The 20,354-nt window shown below is 35.8% G+C and overlaps 1 protein-coding gene across 5 annotated transcripts in view; it reads left to right on the top strand.

Moving 5' to 3' along the window:
- Positions 1-20,001, top strand: part of KIF13A (kinesin family member 13A) — a 72,195-nt gene extending 52,194 nt beyond the window's left edge. For 2 of the 5 annotated variants that reach the window (XM_063298942.1, XM_063298940.1), the window contains 11 exons: positions 207-331; positions 661-837; positions 1,588-1,680; positions 1,805-1,957; positions 2,633-2,710; positions 3,662-3,706; positions 5,425-5,536; positions 8,742-8,878; positions 9,307-9,411; positions 13,999-15,028; positions 18,418-20,001. In XM_063298942.1, the coding sequence (XP_063155012.1) occupies positions 207-331; positions 661-837; positions 1,588-1,680; positions 1,805-1,957; positions 2,633-2,710; positions 3,662-3,706; positions 5,425-5,536; positions 8,742-8,878; positions 9,307-9,411; positions 13,999-15,028; positions 18,418-18,695 (2,333 nt within the window). In that variant the 3' untranslated portion in view covers positions 18,696-20,001. The remainder of the gene's footprint in view (positions 1-206; positions 332-660; positions 838-1,587; positions 1,681-1,804; positions 1,958-2,632; positions 2,711-3,661; positions 3,707-5,424; positions 5,537-8,741; positions 8,879-9,306; positions 9,412-13,998; positions 15,029-18,417) is intronic. The other 3 variants (XM_063298944.1, XM_063298943.1, XM_063298941.1) reach the window with 2 other exon arrangements.
- Positions 20,002-20,354: the final 353 nt, after the last annotated feature.

The raw sequence follows: 20,354 nt of genomic DNA, 5'->3' as shown, positions 1-20,354 counted from the left end.
CCCCCAGTAATTGTCCTCATTTAAAAAACATAGAATGCAGCTGTTGATATTGATTGCCACTGATCAGAAATGTGTTTCTCAGTAGTCTAACTTGCATTTAGGATTTCTTTGATGTTTGTTTGCTGTTGTAGTTCTACCCACATGGTCCTGGGTAGAATTTAAAGCCAGACCTGCCTTAACTGTAATTTCATTTTCTTTGCTGGTAGCTGATGATCTTAGTGCCAATGAACAGCTTATAGGTCCACATGCATCAGGAGTGAATTCAATACTACCAAAAGAGCATGGAAGTCAGTTTTTTTATCTGCCGATAATAAAGCACATTAAGGATGAGGTAATTACTAGCAAGTAGATTTATGGTTATTCTAGTTCTATTACTGATGGCCTATTATATGATTAATATTATTTCATTCAAATCTCTAACACTCATTCGTTCTTGCCCTCTCTTTATTGAACAACTATGCCAACTCTGTTGTGTTTCAGCATAATTTTACAGTATTTTGATTTAACTTTAATTTGTGTTTTGTTTAGACTTGTTTCTCAAGAAAAAAATTTAACACTGAGATGTTTAAAGAGATTATTTAAAAAAATGTCTTTCACTTCAGATCCACATAGAGGTTAGGTGAGTTTTCTGTTTCACATTCTACCAACCCATGCCTTTAGATTTCAGCCACTGCAGCCTGGGACTCTTCTGTGCATGATTCAGTCCACCTAAACAGAGTAACACCTCAGAATGAGAGAATATATTTGATTCTCAAGATTACAGTCCAACTCAGCCATCCTGCTGCAATGGAACTAGTGTTACGTAAAAGGATTGCTGCTAATATTTATAATAAACAGGTAAGCAATGTGTTGATATATTCTAGATCTTTCTGTTTATTCTGTTTTGGTCATATTTTTCCCATTTTTATCACTTTAGCAGTTGAAAGAAAAATGAGATGTAATAAAGTTAGATGTACTTCCATTCAGTATTCTTCCATTTCCACCTGTAGTTTAATCCAAAAGTAAATGTCACTGAGTAAAATCAGTATGATATCTCACTGTTTTAAAAATGTTGTAATTGTCCAAAGTATGTGTAGTCTCTGTGACAGTATTTTTATACATAGGATTTCCTTTTAATTTGCACTGGTAATTTGAACAGTTCCTGTATGTAGGATGCATTAATTTTAGAGCAGGTGCTTACAACTATGTCAGACGGATATCTGTAAAAGCCACATATATCTGATACTGGAAAAGCACAAGATGATGATTGCAGTTTCCCATCATGCATTTTTAACATTATAGTTAAATCTCATTCATCCTTGAAAAGTTCAAAAGGGCTTTAATGTCATGCCTAACAGTTTTCTGTCCTATCACTTAACTGAGTGTGTTCCCATTTAGTTTTAGCAGTTTGAAAGCATGTCCCATGGACTTAAATAATAGATATGTGTTGATCCCATATGACAAAAAAGAATCCATACTTTTTTCTAAAATTTCATATATGTGCTATGCCTGAAGTAGATCTGAGAAGTTATATTTAATATCTATTTAATGTTCTGGATTAGAGAACTTTTTAGTAATTTGCTCACTTACTGTTTCATTTCTTCCCAGAGTTTTACACAAAGTCTCAAACGAAGGATATCTCTAAAAAATATATGGTATGCTTGTGGTGTGACCTATGAAATAGTATCAAACATACCAAAGGTAAATACAACTGTGCTCAATACCTAACCGCTTTTCCATACTGAATCATTCTGACATGAACCTTGTTGCAGACTGAACTAAGGAAGGTCGCCATCCTACACTAAACCTGCAATTTAAATTTTAGGCCACAGAAGAAATTGAGGATCGAGAGACTCTAGCTCTGATGGCAGCCAGAAATGAAAACGAGGGCACATCTGATGGTGAAACATACATTGAAAAGTATATCCGTGGGGTATTACAAGTCGAAAATATCTTGAGTCTTGAACGACTGAGACAGGTGAATAGAAAGAAAGCTTCAGGGCTGCTAAATTGTTTCAGTTGTTTTCTAGGTATGAGCAGCATTTTGAATCCAAAGCAAAAAAGGGTCAGGGTTCAAAGTAAGGGGTCACTGGTGGTGTTTGGGGCAGGCATGGGCCTGCTGTTGGTGTCTCCTTACTTAAGAATGCGTTTCCTTGGGAGCGAATGGCTACTGTGTGAACCCAGGAAACGATGCAGTTTTCTTTAAGGAGGCATCAACAGGTGTGGCATGCCCACCCATGTGCCCTCCGAAGCATTGTTTCTGCATCTGATCTGAAGCACTGGACATCCCTGATGTTTCCTGAATAAATGTTGTCATTACTTTAGTATTCAGTGGATGGCAGATCACTTTAAAAACTTACTTTCCGAGCTACATTTTTAAAGTGAAGACCAACCCTTGCTGTGTCTTGAGATAATGAAGATGATTATCATTGGATTATGCAAAAGTAAAGAAAGGGTATGCTATATAAATAAATGTAATTCTTACATATCCTGAAACATGATTTATGTTGCAATCTATATATATATATATACTGAGAATGGAGCCTTATTTACACACACACACACACACACACACACACACACTATTGCTTGTTAATCACCTAGCTATATTAAAGGAGGTATTATTGAGTGTATTCCTTCTATTTTAACACAGGCAGTCACAGTCAAAGAAGCTCTTTCTGCTAAGACTCGACACATACAAAGGAGTATTAGCACACCAAACGTTCACAATGTAAGATAATCTTCTAAGGTGATACACTCCGGTATTACTATAAATGTTAATGTTGTCGACAAATGCCCATAACTTCAGACTGTGTAATAAATGGGCATTTTCTGAAATGTAAAACTAGTAGATTTCTGCTCATTGTTTGTGGCAATCTACAATTTTATTTGGGGCATTTTATTTATTGACTCAGTTTCTAAGGCTACCCAATCACAAAGTGACTCAAGGTGGCTTACAAAGAGCATTAAAGGCACATTGTAATAACAAGGAAGAATAAAAAAGATAAAGCAGCCACACACAAGGAAACAGAAACTTCAGTTATATCCCAACCAGCAGGCTCTCAAGCTGCCCCTACCCAATATCTGCCAGAGAACCAGCTTTTTGAGGCCTTTCTGAATGATAGCAGGGTTGGTACTGTACAGATCTTGGGGAAAATGTTTTAAAGGACAAGGGACACCTCCTGGGTCCAAAACGTGTTGTTTAGTTAATGGGACCTGGTATATGCTAACTCTGCCTGACCTTATAGGATGGGCATTGGGCAGAAAGGTGGACCTGCAAATACCCAGATTAAGATATGGAATGGAAAAATGGTTTAAGTTAAATAGTAGGGAATTCCCCCCACCCCCACTTAGTAAAATAAGTTGGTTTCCAAGCTACCTATAATCTTTCTGTCAGTAGTTGACCATGTCAGTTGAGTAAATGTTTTGAAAAGACAAATTAAAATCTAAGTTGTGTTTTTAATATATTCAAGAACTATTTGGCAGATACACTCAAAATCGCATTTAGAAAAATAAATTCTAAATATATGATAATTGTACATTAAGGTTTGTTTGCCATGAATGTCAGCATCATGTATAGATGTGTCTAAACTTAGCAGTAGATTGCCTTGGAGTGTAACCTCTTAGCAGGTTGATAGCACTCATTGGATTAAAATCGCTGCTGCTGCTGTTGTTATTTTAGGTATCTTCTAGTCGATTAGATCTTTCTGGCTGTGATGAAGATAAGGTATTGGAATTATTTGCTATATACTTAGTCTTTTAAAGTGTTTTGAAAATATGGTAGAATATAAATCCTTTTCTTCTTCATTTTTAATACAGCATTATTTAGGTATTATTTAAAATCATGTATATCAACATTTACGAAAATGATTGCAGATTGTTTAGAATAGGTACTTGGTATTAATGAGTAGGAAAAAAAATTGTGAATACCTGTTAAATTCAACAGAACTTGTTTTCTCTTGGTTGATGGGGAAGGAGATGCAATAAAGATAGCTACAATGTAAATTGTATCAAGTACAAAGACACCAAGTACAAAGGATCCAGTAACTGTTATTGGATACTTTTACACAGTTTTTGAAAAATATGCCGCTGTAAACCATTGAATAGTTGGCCCATGCTGAAGGATAAGTCTTTTAGCATGCAATAGGAATATAGTTAAAAAGAATATAAACATCTGAGAAGGTTGTTTCACAATTGTTAAAATGTGTAATAACTTTTGCTCAAAGGGGAATGATCACAGGTAGTTCTCGCTTAATGACTCTTTGTTCAGTAACCATCCAAAGTTACGATGGTGTTGAACAAAAGGTAGTTACAGCTGGTCCTCGAAGTTAAGGCCTTTGCAACACCCCCATGGTCACGCGATCAAATTTGGGGTGCTTGGCAGCCTGCTACATTTACAATCGCAGCATATGCTTCAGCTGCCCCCATGCACCTATCTCCTCCCATCTCTTGCGGCCTCGCGAAGTGTCAGCAGCTGCCTTGGCCAGGCGTGCCTGATCAGCAGTGGAAGGAAGAAGACAGCAAAGGTTAGCTGGGGGTGGCAGGGGTAGGTGGCAGTGGCAGAGTACAGGGTGGCCAAAAGGGCAGAGTTGGGGGAGAGATAGGCAGTGGGAGGAGCTGAAGCGGAGGCAAGCATGGCAGAGCAAGAGGAACGTGAGGTCCTTGCGTAATGACGGTGCGGTCCTGGCCTAACAACCGCAACTGGGATCTGCCATCGCTAAGCGGTTCAGTCTCATGATGCCTAATGACCACTTCACCTAGCGATGGAAATTCTGGTCCCAATTAGGTTGTTAAGCAAGGACTATCTGTACTGGACACTGTATAAGCATATAGTTTAATGAAGCATTGACCTCATTGCATCTTCAGTAACGTCACCGTTTACTCAAGCTTTTCTATATAAGGGCAGTGGACTGAAAGAATATTTTTTTTTGCATAAGATGTAATCTAAAATATATTGAAGTGTTTGACGCTGATATTAATACTTCCCATTGTCTAGGTAAAATAGGAAGCTCTAATTTTTATTCTATGCAGCCATTGAAGTTTGCCTGTAAAGTTGATTGATCATTAACAGGGTTTTACAGAAGTAATTATAAGATTTGTTATAAGGTTTAATAATCATTTGTAATAGAACAGGTGTTTCCGAGGCTGAAAATGATGCAGGTCCAAATTGGGATTATCAGTAGATGTTGTAATTGTAAATACTGCTACTGGGTAGGCAGTTTTTGTCATTTAGAGGGAATAATGATAAATATTAATAATTTTCATCTATTAATTGATCCAAAGCCCCAGTAATCATAGAACTTGCACTAATGTCCCAAACCACTAGTGATGTAGAAAATGTATAGGAGAGAGGAATTTCTGTTGAAAGCCACTGAACTTTGAAAATGTTGATATTTTACATGAAAGTTAATGTATTCCTTTTTTTCTCTCTATTTATATCACAAGGGTTGGTTGGAAGGTCATCTAGACATCTTAGAATGTTCTTCTAGTTATCAGGATGTATCATGTTATGGTACTTTACCAAGGGATTCACCTCATAAAAATAAAGATAACAGTGGTAAGTTTTTCTTTTGTTTCATTTTCTGGGTTATTGATGCAATTATAAACTAATAAAAGTGAAATTAATGGTATGAAATATATTTACATTATCTTTAAACCCTGGTGCATTTGTTTCATGTGTAAATTATTCAGCCCAGGCAAGTTTTATGGTGTTGTAATCTAAGCAAACAATATTTTTTGCCACAGCCACAGATTTAGGGCACTCTGAATTCCCTTAATCTGTCTTCCCAGATTAATCTGTCTTCCCAGGATTCTCTTGATAACCTAAATAGGAAACTCTTTTGAAGAAATAATGTTGCTGAACTATAAAGTCGTTTCTTGTCCATTGTTTTTTAACAGGGCTATGCAAGATTTTAGATTCAGTGATGAAAAAGTGTTTCGAAAAACGCAGATGTGTTCCCATAGCATCAGACTGCAACTCTTTAAATCAGCTGTGTCTTCCTGAGATTGTGTGGTTGCCCTCCATAGCTGCAGCACAATCACAGGACAATATACATTTGGGGTAAGAAGTTGCAAACAGGGATCCAGAGTGCCTTTTCTCTTTGAATCCTAAGTGGTGCACAGCCCTTTTTTCTTAACTTACCCTGATATATTTCTATTCCTTCAGATTTCTCAGGTTCTAATTTGATTTTTCCCTATCCTATCTCTGGTTTAGATCCAGTTTTCTAGCCACTACATTCTAATCTCAAAGGTGTGGTTTTTATATCTATACATCTGAAGGAATCCAGAGGACTAATATTTAATATTTTCCTTTAACTAAGGGAAGTTTTACATTCAGATTCTCATCCAGCCAAAAAACGCATTATCCAGCCATTATGTGTCAACAATATTATCTCATAAAGTTAATGAGATAATAAAAATGATTTTTTTATTTATTAAAATGATTTATGGATCACCTTTTACCATTTCAAGTGCTTTAGAAAAGGGCCAGGATAACAGTGATGAATCATGGAGTCAGAATGAGGAACAGGAGCTCTTTCTAAAACTTCTGTCCTCGCTTTAGTAACAAGGTTGTACTTTCACAGGTCCAGGCACCATAATTAAAGATAGACAAGTTACAAATGACCTCATGCACTGGAATTAAATGGTGATGTTTCTGCCTAGTAACCAGTGTTACTAGAATGCTTTGTAGGAAGTCCCAGATACCTTTAACTAGCATGTTCAGTTCAAAGAATCAGTAACAGATGATAGGCATGATTATTTTTGGACATTGTGAGAGATTTTCCTGGTCAAAATCTGAAAGATGAAGAAATAATCTTATCTTGCATAAGACTGGTCCCTGTGTTCCATATAACTCCTGATACATAAAGCATGTCCTACATACACACACACACGGTTACGTTCCATCACATGATGCTTTAAATTCTTGACCAACTTGGTTTAAAACAGGGATCTCACGTATGTGGCCTGAGGGCCGTATGTGGATCCGAGTTCTTTTGTGCAGCCTGCAATCTTCCAGAGCTGCTGAAGCTGAAATATTGCTGGCTAGGCAGAATAGCGGTGGCGGAGAGCAGGGGCCTGCATAGCCACCGCATTGGGATTTGAGCTCCAGCAGCAGTGGAAACATAGGCAGCCTGCTATGGCTCGGGAACTTCCAGTGTTGCCAGAGCCCAAATCCTGCTGTCCACTGCTGCCGTCCTTCCTTGTCTCATGGATGGGTGCTGCACTGGCATGTGATTGAGGGCAGGCATGCGGAGGGAGCATTGCTGCTGATGTCACCGTTTGTCCTACTTGGTGCCAAGGGGTATGCAGAACAAGGTGGAGTGTGGGACAACAGGTTGGAAATTGCAGCCACAGCAACATAATATTTTACTGTTTTATAGTAGGCAACATATTTTTGTTCTTATTAACTACCAATAATGTCATTTTAATTTGTTTTAATTATTAATTATGAATAATAATCTGTAATTAATGTTAATATTTAATATTTGTTGCATTTTTCCATGTGTATGAACATGGCCCACCGATTAGCACATTTTATGTAATGCAGCCCCCATATTTATTTGAGTTTGAGACTCCTGGCTTAAAACCTTTTTCATTGTTTAGTAAATTATTATTTTATGTTCTGCCATCAATGCATATTGCATTTGACATAATAACATTACTATAAAGAGAGTAATTCCCCTGAGAATGATGTACAGTGATGTACAAAAGAGAAGCACAGCAAGAATGTGCATGTTTATGGCAGTATGAAAGTAGAGGAAGAGGGTTTCTTAAAAAGCTATTAAAAAAAAAAAGCCAAAACAGCACTACTAAGAGATCAGTGTTAGTATTGCAGTGTATTTTTAATCACCAATGTACATGAACATCAAGCCCCACACAGCTGACAAGACCAAGGAAGGAAAACCACATTGATTTCAAAATGCATCTTTAATGCTGGTCTGGGGCAAAAAACAGAATCTTGAGAGAGCAGAGTTAATTCTTCCTACAGCTCTCACATCTGGGCTACGCTGTCTCTTCTCACATTTGAATACCACTCCTCCTTTGTTCCTTCCCACAGTCCTGCTTACCACAAATGGTATTTTAATATGCATTGGCTATATAGAAACAGTACAAGTTACTGTTTTTTCTTTGATTGAAACCATAATAGAATTGATGTAATGCCATGAGCTATGACTACAAAATTATAGACATCTTGATTCTGAAATGTCCTATTTAGTTCTCTTTGTAATGTTCTATATACAGATAAGCTGATGGCAGAGCTTCCTCTATTAAAATTGCTGGGAAATTGAATACAAAATTAGGGCAGTTGCTGGTGAGAAAGAGTCTTATGGTTCAAATAGTATTTGCTGTAGGGAAATTTCCCTGCTGTGGGGCACACCATTCAGGGAACATCCACCACCTCTTCGTTTGTTTTATAATCAAATATGAACTGGCCTTTTAAATGGCTCTGTCAGTTTGTGATGCTGCTCATTCTCATAGAATGATTGGGTGAATAATAGGATTACTGAACTTGAGGTATCCTATGCAATGGGAATGATCCTACTTCATCCAATATCCTCTGTTATTTCTCTGTATAAACAGGGATGCAGGATTAAGGACAAAATTATGTTAACCAATTCCATGACAGACATTGTGATGAATAATATCTTCATGACTAAATATTTTGTAAAGTTTTATTTCCCTTTCACATTATTTGCCTATTTATTTTTCAGTTGATGTTCAAATAATGAATGTTTATGGTATTTTTATTTTGCAATCAGAGAATCCACACACATCAAGTGTTAGCTCATTTAAAGCTTTCTCTCCACAACCACCCAAATTTTTCAAACCATTAATGCCAGTAAAAGAAGAGAATAAAAAGGCCTCTCTTGAAACTCGACCTCTGCTTAGCAAAGAGGTAAGTAGTAGGAAGAAATTTAAGCAATATTAGACTTTATATGTGGATAGTAATTATTTTTACCTTGGAAAGAGGTCACAGCTTGTATGTGTGATATGAAGCATTTAATCCTGTATTAAACTTGTTTTGTTTATTTAAATGAGGTGCTATTTCAGTGTCACCTCTCTTTGTTAAACATTCTTGCATGTATTATGTTTTTGCTTAAACATGTTTGCATGTATAAACGTCTATCCTGAGCTGTCATGTCTGTAGCGCTATATTTGAAACTTAATGTTTTTAAAGCCAAAATTCATTCTGCATGGATTTCTGTAATTAATTTGCCATGCCTAGATTATTTTAATAAGAGAACCTTTTGTGTTGTACTAACGTGCATGGTTTAACATCAGTATTTTCTTTGTGTGATGTTTTGTGTATCTTAACCTTTGCAGAGCATGCCATCATCTCAAGTATATAATGCTGGTTGTGTTGTTCTGTCAGGAAATAATGGCAATAGCATGCCAGTAGAATACAATAGCATACAAGAGGCAAAGACTGTAAGTGTTGCATTTGTTTCTGACTGGTGGCCCTTCTAAAGTCCTGTCATAAGCATTTATGCTACAGTTACAAGGGAAAATGTGTGCATACGGTGTTCTTTATTGCATGGTGGTGGTTATAGAAGTGACAGAATCCATAATTTGTGATTATGCTTTAGACGGATTATTTGTTTATAATAATTAAGTTTTTAAAAAGTGATACTCCCTTGCATAGGATTTAAAGAGAAATACTATTTTTTCCATTCCCAACCCCCAGGACTGAAATCTGAAAAATTGGCCCTGATTGTCAACTTTTACCAATGTTCCAGAACTTTTCATTTTTAATTTATAGAGTATTTAGATGAGAGTGATAACTTACCTTATACTGAGCACAGTTAATATCAAAAGCATGTAACAGGGTAGATTTGCCATTCATTTGTGCATGTATGTATATGTGCCAACTCAGTAAAACATAAAAGGCGGAATCCAGATTTCACATGCATAACAGGGTGACAGAAATAGATTTTCCTGCTCTGTTCTCCACAACAGGCCTTTTAACACCTTGACAATATTATATAGAAAGCCAAGGGACTCGACTGAATAAAAAAGGCTGTGATGCATGGGGCAAAGGGAAAAGTGAAAAGCCCTTTACGAAGGAGGGTTCTTTTTCCCTCCTCCCCATCTTTGTTCAATAGGGCCTTGAATTTTTTGTAAAGCGTTTTTGGAATTTGAGAGGTTTCCCATCCTGTTTTTTGGTAAAAACATGTGGTAAGCCTGTTTTAAGGTTAATCAACCCTAAACTTCCTTCCAGAATGCTTAAAAAAACAACTAGATACTCCTCACCCTGTCCATGTTTAGAAATCCTAGTCCTGTCTTTCCAATTGTACTCCAGTGTCTTAAACCACTACACTATATTTGTGATTACTACATTTTCCATTACATTTATAAGCCTATTACTAGCTGATGTGATCTAGTGATGCTCATTCACAGTGTCTTTATCTTCTACTGTGTGGTAAATCAGGGTATACCAGTCATCATGAAAGTAAAAACTGAACAATATAAAATGCCCAATAGTTGATGCAATAATAACATTAAAAACACTTTTATAGCAAAGGAACATTATCCATTGTGTTATATAATCATGTTTCTGCCATTTAGGATTGGGATGCATCGGATTTCCTTTTAATGTTTTCTATTTTTAGTGTAAGCCATCCAGAATCCTTTTGGAGTTAGATGGCCTCTAAATTTCATAAATAAATACATAAATATGCTGAATACTCCATGTGAACATTCTGGTTCAGTGGTATGAACATTGATAAGCCCTTTGTTCTTGAACTGATAAAATCCGATGTGTGCATCAGCAAACTATTATGACTAGTACTCTTGTGACATACAGTATATCCAAAGGTATATAATGAATACATGTTAGAATCTAGATATATTGTGTAAACACCTAGTGTAACTTAAACTCATCTGGAGTGGCCACTTTCTAATATGTCTTACAAGGTTTATAGATAGCAAAGTGTTATAGCCTATAGAAACCACCAGTTAATGCATTGCAGTTTGCTTTACTGCACAAGATACTTCAGAGAAAGTTCAGATAATAAACTTAGAGGATTATGCAGTTCATAAAGGGGATTATATTTAAAATTAACTAGCTGCCTTTTCATTTAAAAGCATTCATCAAATAACATCTTGGTCAAGATTCAATACTTTTATAAAGTAAAACTACTTTTTTCATGTATAGAAAATGTGGGTTTTCATTGTCTTGTTCATACAATGCTGCCAAAATCTAATTTTCCCCTGGCTTTTATTTCTTCCCTGGAAGGATTCTTCAGAGTAGAAGAGGGTTGCCAGGAATTTTCCCCTTGTTCTGGGATGTTGATTGGATATATTTTGTTGTTGATAACTGAGCTAGTGAAGGATAAACAAGAAGATTCTGAAATGATTAGACCATTTGGACTAGTTTTAAAAAGTCTGTTGAACCCTGAGAATTGTTCCCGTGGGTTAGGTGAACATCTGAGGACAGCATGGCCATTACTATTTCAATTTCTACCTCAGCCTTCTACTTACAGGACACTTAGGATAGCTAATAATCAAGAAGTAAACAAAATATAAAATAGTTAAAACCCAGTAAAGAAGAACCTGACTTTTTTATTAATCCAGCTCAAAAAGCCAGGCTGGAAGAGAAAGTCTAGACTCTGTTCCTAAAGCTGAAACAGCAGCAGAGAAGTTCAACTCCTAGCTTGGGACTGAGATAGGAGAAAGCTGTCTCCTCCATGCCCATCCAGCTGTAAAGATGCCTGAAGCTACTGAAGGAAAGTCTCTTAGTGCCTTCATATTGAGATAGGCAAATTTGTTTAGACCTTTAGAGATTATAATTAACTGCATGAATTCTACTGAGAAACAGATGGCTGTTGCTGATTTATCAAAAAATATAATGTGATGTAGTAGAAACAAAGAATCACTGTGCAATGGAAATTCTGCATTTAAACCATAGATTACTGGGTGTAATTTGTGTTTGTGGCCTAAGGTATAATTTATGTCTACTGTCATTTTAGAATCTTTTATGTAAGTTTTTATGTACTTGCAATAATGATGGTTATAAAACCATATAAAAATTATACATTATTGTGAGAGAACTGTGAACATCCCTTTTGTCTTGATTGCCTGTGTTTGGTAACTGCTCAGATAAACTACTATTCCATTGGGATTTAGTTTTTCTAGCAACTGTTACTTTGCATAATGCCATAGTAAGTAATATTTCACTTTAGGCCAACTTAGGTGGTAGCACCCAGTCAAGCTAAGCAGAGTTGGTTCTGGGTAGTACTTAAGACAGGACAGAACTAGGAGACCCCAGGCTGTAGGCTAGATTGGGAAGTTGAAAAACCACCCTGGAAGAAGGCAGTGGCCGACTGTATTCATATTGTTGTCAAGAAAACTGCTAGGACTTACCTCTGTATTCACCAGGAATTAAGTTCGTTCTAAAGGAGACTTTTTCTTTACTTAAGCACTATAAAATATATTTTGGATTGTGCATTGCTTTTGAAACTATGCCATATGCAGAACAAAATTCCATGGGAAAAATGGAAGTTTTTCTAGTACCTGAATGTCTATTAAAATACCATGGTTTTGTGAATGCATTGTATTCCTTTCATAATATAGATTTTAAAAACTGTGCTCTTCTGGTGAGAGATGTACAAATACGTTTGGGCCTAAAGTGGAAAAGTGGTGGGAATGCTGTAAAGAAGTGTGGGCATTTGTATTAGATTTTTTTTCCTAGAGTGATTTTCCATATTCCTTCACTACAGTTGGCATCTTGATACACTTACACCAAATGATTATATATGATAGTCAATTGGTTTTAAAATATGCTTGTTTTCATTTCATTCCAGCACCAATTCTGATTGTGTTGGTAGCTTAATAAACAATTTATAGAGACAGATCTATAGAGTTATAAATTACTTGCATTATTAGAGAAAATAACTGGTATTAACATCTATATTGTGGTAATAGTTTTATCAGAATGAAATAATGAAAGTTGAATTAGAATTTGATATTATTATTCAAACTCTTAGATGCTAGAATCTGAATTTACTTAGTTTTGCACCAAATAGCTTCATGTTCATTTTTCTCAAACCATACTGTTCTCCATCTGATCCATCCTGGCAAACTGTTAAAACAGAATGGATTAAAAAAAATGATGCTTGATGGGGACTGAAAGAATATCAAATATTCTGATGGATGCACACTATTTGCTGAATAAGCTTTATACAGCACTTTGGATCCCAGTTCTAAAGCTTCTTAGAGAGATCTGGCAAGTAGCAACCTTCATTTCTACAAAAACCAAATGTTGAGAATAATATTTGTTTATTTTACAGCCAAAGGCCCGAAAAGAATAATATGAATAGCAAGTGCTCTTAAAAATTAAAACTGATAAGTTCTGCTAAAGTAAAATGAAATTAAATTCAGGTTAATAAGCTCTTAGTATTTGGAGAAACAGCGTTACTTTCCTAGTCTGTTATAACAAGACTAACATATGATAAAGAAGTTACCCTTTATTAAAAGACAGTTTAAGGGGAGATACTCACTATTGTTGTTTATAAAAAGGGCTGCAAACCTATATTATTTTTTTAAGTCATAACCTGAATGTTTAATAGTGAGCTACATTTCCTTCTTTTTCATATAATCATCATTTATAATTTTATCAAAATGTAAGAAAATTAAGTGTTTTTCTCTTGATTGTACATTTTTGGAATCTGCCATAAACTAAAGTTTTAAATGCATTTAATTATAGAAAAATTAACAAAAGTAACTTCATTAAAAAAGTTACAATATTTGCCTTTATAATTTGAGATAATTATTCTTACACTGAATGAAGTAAATGGTTAACGTTCATGATGTTTAATATAATAGATGACTAGTTTTGAAATGATAAGACTGCTAGAGTCTTCGTTGAAACGTTACACTAAGTTCTCATTCCATGCTGACTAAACAATAGTCTCAGTACTTTCTTTACTAGGTAGTAATCATATCTCTTGTTCATTAATGAGTTGTTTTGCCTTTGTTTAAAATATAGGAGTACTGACTACATCTTTTACCATTTAGCAGGACTCTGAGGAAGATGATGATTTGGAGGCTAATAACAAGAAACCTTATGTGCCCGTGGAATTTGCTGACTTCAGTGTTTACAATGCTAGTCTGGAAAATAAGGAATGGTTATCCAGTAAAGGAGATTGTATAAACTCTTGTGTTATTGAGAAAGAAGTATCTCGTAGCCCTACCACAAGCAGTATTACAAGTGGGTACTTTTCCCACAGTGCCTCTAATGCAACATTATCGGATATGCTTATTCCATGTAGTGAAAGCATGGACCAATTAGCCAATCAGATGAGGGATTTGGATTCAAATGACCATTCTGTAGCACACCTAACCCATGTTTTAAAATCGTCAAACCAAGGAGTTTCAGAGCCAGAAAGGGACTTTGCTAAATATAAGAAATTGGTGTCACCAGTCATAGGAACTTGTGCCTTAGCAACAGAAATTCAAGTGTCTGAAAGCACAAATGTAAATGCTACAAGGTTACATTGTTCCTCTTTGGATTCCTCTTCTAACAAACATGAAATTGAATTTCCATCTCGAGAAGCAACAGTTGAGCACGTTTCAAATGTTTTTGAGGATCATGCGTTTACAGAATTCATGGGTGTTGATAATGCAAAAGAATTTGAATGTTCAGCAAGTAAAACTTCTATCAAAAGAAAAAAATTCTTAACAGCTGGAATGAACTCTGCCATATCTTTCTCAAAAAATGTTCATGACCAAGATAGCGCTTTGAGCTGTCTGGAATCCAGATCAGGATTGTCAAACAGCATTGAAAATCCTTTGTCGAAAGCCAGAGAAAAAGAGGCTTCCTGTTGCCAGCAGTATGCAGATTCTCTTCCAGCAGGTGATTTCACTGGAAAAAATCATTTAGATGTCCCAAGTTCTGAAGATACTACTTCTGAAGGACATGCTAACTGGTTGGCAGTAGGAGAGCAAGTATATGTTGATGATAATAAGACTGGCACAGTAAGATACATTGGGCCTGTGGATTTTTCAACTGGTACTTGGGTTGGCATTGAATTACATGTTCAGATGGGTAAGATTTCATTATTTCTATAAAATATTTAGAATCCTATACCAGTAAGTTATTTAGTAATATTAATATGGCCCTTTATTTCAAGATCAGAAAATCCAAAATTGTGATGTTAGTAACACACATCATCATTATTGATTTAGATCACAACTTTCTTCCCCATGAAGATCCAAATAGCATACAAAACTTCTGACAAATCCCCCAGAAAAAAAAGGCTCAGAGAATAGTTGAGCTTCCTCTTGTCTCTTACCAGATGCTAGCCAAACCTTAACTTAGTTTCAGCAAGACTGCTACATAAGGAGCAGCAATACATTGCTGCATATACTGCATTTTATGGATTATCTTAAATTATTTAACCATTAATAAATAATTTGTTGCAGACTTTTTAAAAAAAAACATTCATTTGTACCTTTTGCTAATTTAGAAATGAACTTGTGAATGATTTTCAAACTGCGATTTTAATCAAAATTGATCATATGAATTTTAGAGTTTGTATCTGACATCAAATATTAAATTTTATTATTGGTCTTTATATATAAGATTATTCCTGATTGCTGAATAAATTAAGTTAATGCAAAATGTATCAAATACTGTTACAGACTGCCACAATAGCCGATTGCAACAAAAATGTCAGCTATTTTTTTGAGCTATAGAATATACAGTGCCTGACAGCATGTCAAAATGCTGACTGATATTGAATGCAAAATATTATCAGACTAGTTGCATGTGCAAAGGATATTCTTTAGCAAAACAGAGTTAGAGGACTGGGAAATACCTTTTCCCCTTTATCATTGGCTTCTAATATGCCCAGAGAAAAGGCATCCATTCACGAAGAACATTCTGCCTCTCACGAATACTAAATACGATAAAAATAATAAAACACGCTCTGTAGTTGGGCTCAGCTCCTGATGAGACTACATGGACATGTCTGTATTTGTCATGGCGTTCTTCTCTTCCAACCCCAACCCCCCTCCAACCTCTCTGTTTAGCCCCAGTTTAGCTCCAATCCTGATGTTTCCTGGTGGTTTCACAACCATGTCACTTATTAGACCTGACCTTACTTAGTTTTTACCTCCAGATCTGCTATTTGTTTAGGTGTTGCCACCAATTGTGGTGCTTCTATAATGTATCACTTAATAAAAACGTGTCTCAATAACTGAATAAGTGTCCAGCTGATATGGTAATTAAATATATGTTAAATTACTAATTGTGATTAAAATTACATCCATTTTTAGCCGTGCTAAACATTTACCAGTATTTCTTCTTGATCACTGATTAGCAAATCACACTGAAGAGTAAGTTTTGATGAATTTGGTTTGGACTAAGTAATACAGTGAAATCTTGTTTTACTGGATCTCAGTGCAATGGACTTCACTTGCCTTAGACCAAATTCTTCTGTGAGTTATATCATTTATGTAATACAACATTAGGCAAATGACACTATTGCTTCTTCACCTCTGGGCTTCAGATGCCACTTATTCCATTCTCCTCCATCTCTGCTGATGCTCCCCCCTTGCTGCTTCTGTAGCCAACTGCATCATGTGCTGCCCAGCTCAGCTGATAAGGTAGACATCTTTATCAGCAACAGGACCCTTCAGGTAATGGACAGTCAGGCTACTGCCATGAGGTTCAACCAGCTGAGGGGAGGGCATGGAAGTAGCAGTCATGTCAGGATTGGGAAGATAAAGGTAGCTTCATCAGGAGGAAGTGGGGTAGCTACTGTGAGAGGCTGATTCTGAGGATTGCAGTGAAAGGAGGAGGGGAAGCGAGAGAGCAAGTCCAGCTGGATATAATAGTAAGCTTACAGGCTGGTAAGGATTTAGACGCATGTAATAGAACTTTCCAGAAAAAAAGAACAGATGGAAATTCTGTTTGTATCTTATAAACAGCTAGTTAACTCCCCCTTAAATCAAAAGGGAGATGGAAAAAGAATCAAAGGCCTAAAGGAGGACTCACTAGACTACTAATTGATAAAAAGGAAGCTAAAGTAGAAAATATCCAGTTTCCAAGATTATGTAATGTAACCCCTTTTCCCCTATAGTAACCCTGGCTAATGAGACTTTGTAAGAATCTAACTTTCTTGGTTACTGTTACTGTTGGCAGGTACTTGGGAAAACACTGACTCTTGCATGTTCCCAGTTGTCTGGGAAATGGGCAGCCAACTTGTTGGTTCAGAAAAGAGGCTTTAGAAAGAAGTTGAAGAAGTCTCTGCCCAAACAAGCTGAAAGATAAATTGGGTTTAAAAATGAGAGTAGTCCATGGAATGGATTTCAAATCTCTTTCCCTTTTAATAAATCTTGTTAAGGAAAATTTAGTGAGCGTCTTGCTTTCGATAAGTTGTCTGTCAGGAGTCTGATGCGGATTGTAACCTTTCTGTCTTGACTTTCTCTCTGCTTTTCTCTTGGAAGTCTGGATCCCCAGATTCTAACCTGGCAGTCTAACTGAGGAACACACTGTTCCATTTGGGCACCCTCTGTAGGGGCTTGAGCAGCCATTCTTATATTTTCTCCTCGTTGTGAAACCTCATTTTAATTTGTGATATTTGCATAATGGCATAATTAAGCACAAATGATATGACATGATGCAAATAATGTCATGAGTATGATGTCATCACACAAATTATGTAAATCAGCCCAATAATGTATAATCCAATTTAACAGATATTTCTGAATAATAGACATTTCCTCTCTCTGGTTAGTCCACTAAAATGAAATTTCACTGAGTCATTTTAATTCTTGGGAAATTAACTGTCAGATAAAATTCATGTATTGGAGCTAGAGGAAGGAAAGTTGGTATTCAGTAACACACTCATCTCTTAATTATGCTATAGAAGTCAATTTTGACTAGAAAGGACTAGAAATCATGTTTCCTTACTTGTAGTCCAACACCTTTTAACTACTATGGTAAACTGGCGCTCTCATGTTTGCCTAATACAGTTGAATTATATAACTTGCTCAGCGAAATCTTCAGCAAAAAATTCACTATCTACCAAGATATAAGAATTCACTATCTACCAACTCCTGCTAACCTAGCAGTTCGAAAGCATTCAAATGCAAGTAGATAAATGGTGGGAAAATAACAGGTACATGAAAGGAGCCCCCTCAGGCATCCCCTGGGCAACAGTGACATCACCGGCAAATCCTCTCAATACAGAAGCACCTTGGTAGGTGCTTCTGACATGAAAAGAAAAAAAAAACTATCTACCAAAACAATTCTTCATAAAAAGTTTCTTTAGCTGGAGAATCTCAGACTAGAGAAGATAATATTTCCATGAAGATTGATACATAGTTCTAGAAATTAATTTCTCTATTATAGATGTTCAGATTTCCAATCTAATTCTTACTAAAATTGCAGCATAACAAGGTGATAATTTAACTTCTGTTTGTTTTAAGGAAAACATGATGGAACTGTAAAAGGCAGAGAATACTTCCATTGCAAGCCACAGCATGGGATATTTGTTCGTCCTGAATGCCTTGCTAAAACACCAGCTCAAGTAAAGTTACCCAGTAGAACTTCACAGTCTCAGGTATTGTCCAGTGTGGAGAAGTTGAAGAGTTCGAAGTTTCAAGGGTCACCATCTCTCAAAGCAGAAGCCTTCTGTCAATCAGGAGATGCAGCAGCTTCTGCTTTTTCTAGAAAACAGGAGATTAGGAAATCTTGGATTAACTGAAGTTGGTTTTGGTTTTGCACTTGCTGCACACATCACTGGGGGGAAACAACTTTGTTTTTCAAAATGTTTTAATATGTAATTGAATGTTTGAATCACAGATATAATTCTGTGGTTCTTTATAAAAATAAACTGGTGACAGTGTATCATTTGCCTATCCTAAAGGCAAACATGGCTGCACACTAGAGTACAATCCTGTCATAACCTGGATATGTACCTTGTTGAACTGAATTGGATTTCTGAGAATGGATGTATATCGACGCACTGTTTGTAGATAAAACTGTGAGTTTTACTGAATGTTACTGAACAAATTGGGTTACATTTTATACAGAATATTTTATTGTGCGGAAAGGCCATGGGATGTAAATATGCATCTGAGGGAAAACCTACAACATGTTAATTACCAAAGAATTTGTATTAGATTAATACACATGCTGTTGATATCATGGTTTAATTGTTTGTATATGTTTTAACTGACAGCTTGATGCCGTATTTCTAGAGATTAATACCAGGCATCATGTTCCTTATACCTTTGTTTAATATGAGCACTGAAGATACTGTTTTCACTTTGATTTTATGTTTTGTCTTCCTATGGGCCTGCCACTGTGTCAACTTGACATTTATTGGAAATACTTAAAATGCCTAAAGATCGTATATATGGCATTTTTTTGTGTACATGCCAACCAGGCAATCTAGATGCAGGAACAGTATTACTGCTTTTTAAAAACATGGGCACAAAAAGAAAATAGCAGTACAGCATCACAATTACAAAAAATGCACTGTTTGTTGCTGGCTGTGACAAGGCTTAGGTAAAATGTTCTGAGGTGATTTAATCTGTAAATATATTTTTATATGAACTTATATTATGCTTTGGGGTTCTTAGGGAACTATTCCATGTATAGATATTATGTTGGATATATGTAAAGTAGCAAATGGTTCAAGAAAAAGGAAATATGAATGGCCTACTGTAGTCTTCATTTTTTAGAAAGTAATTGAGATAATGGGACCTTATGAACAAACTGCTGCTACTGCTCTTTGATTTATATGTATAGTAAGCTAACTCCTAGTATTTTGCAATTATTGTAAAGGATGTAATTTATATTCTATTTCTGCTATACTGTATTTAATTGGTACAGAACATTTGTGTTAGAATACAGAGTGTTTATAAATGTTGTGCTTATTTGATTTCATATTCTGTATATAACATTTTATTAGCTAAACTGCTCAGTAATTCAGAATTTAGCATATTCTGTACTTATGTCTGGATACACTTTTTGAACATGGTAAAATATTAAAGATGTAAAGTATATTCATTAGTGATTTCATCAATCACCTCTGCAAAGCAATAGGTCCTTAGTGATTATGATCCATGTTGTCTTCTGTACCATCAGGTGGCTCTCACCTTCTAAATTGTTCTAGCAAAACAGCTTCAGTCATACTTCACCTATGAAATAGCTGCCCTGTCAGTGTAATATAGATCATGACCACAAGTCATTTCAGACAGCCATCACCTTCTGTGTTGCAGTACTTATTGCTGCAGTAAATTGTTTTTGGAGAAAGTGGGTGTGAATGCACATAGGAAAGCACAAATTGCTCCATTATATAATAATAGCATTTTGTAATGATTCTGGAACAATAAATACTTGTTCACAGGATGTACTG

The sequence above is a fragment of the Candoia aspera genome, chromosome 3 (assembly GCF_035149785.1).
Source record: "Candoia aspera isolate rCanAsp1 chromosome 3, rCanAsp1.hap2, whole genome shotgun sequence".
In the NCBI taxonomy this organism is placed as follows: domain Eukaryota; kingdom Metazoa; phylum Chordata; class Lepidosauria; order Squamata; family Boidae; genus Candoia; species Candoia aspera.
Note: the sequence above shows the minus strand (reverse complement) of the source record. Positions and strands in the feature narration are given on the sequence as shown.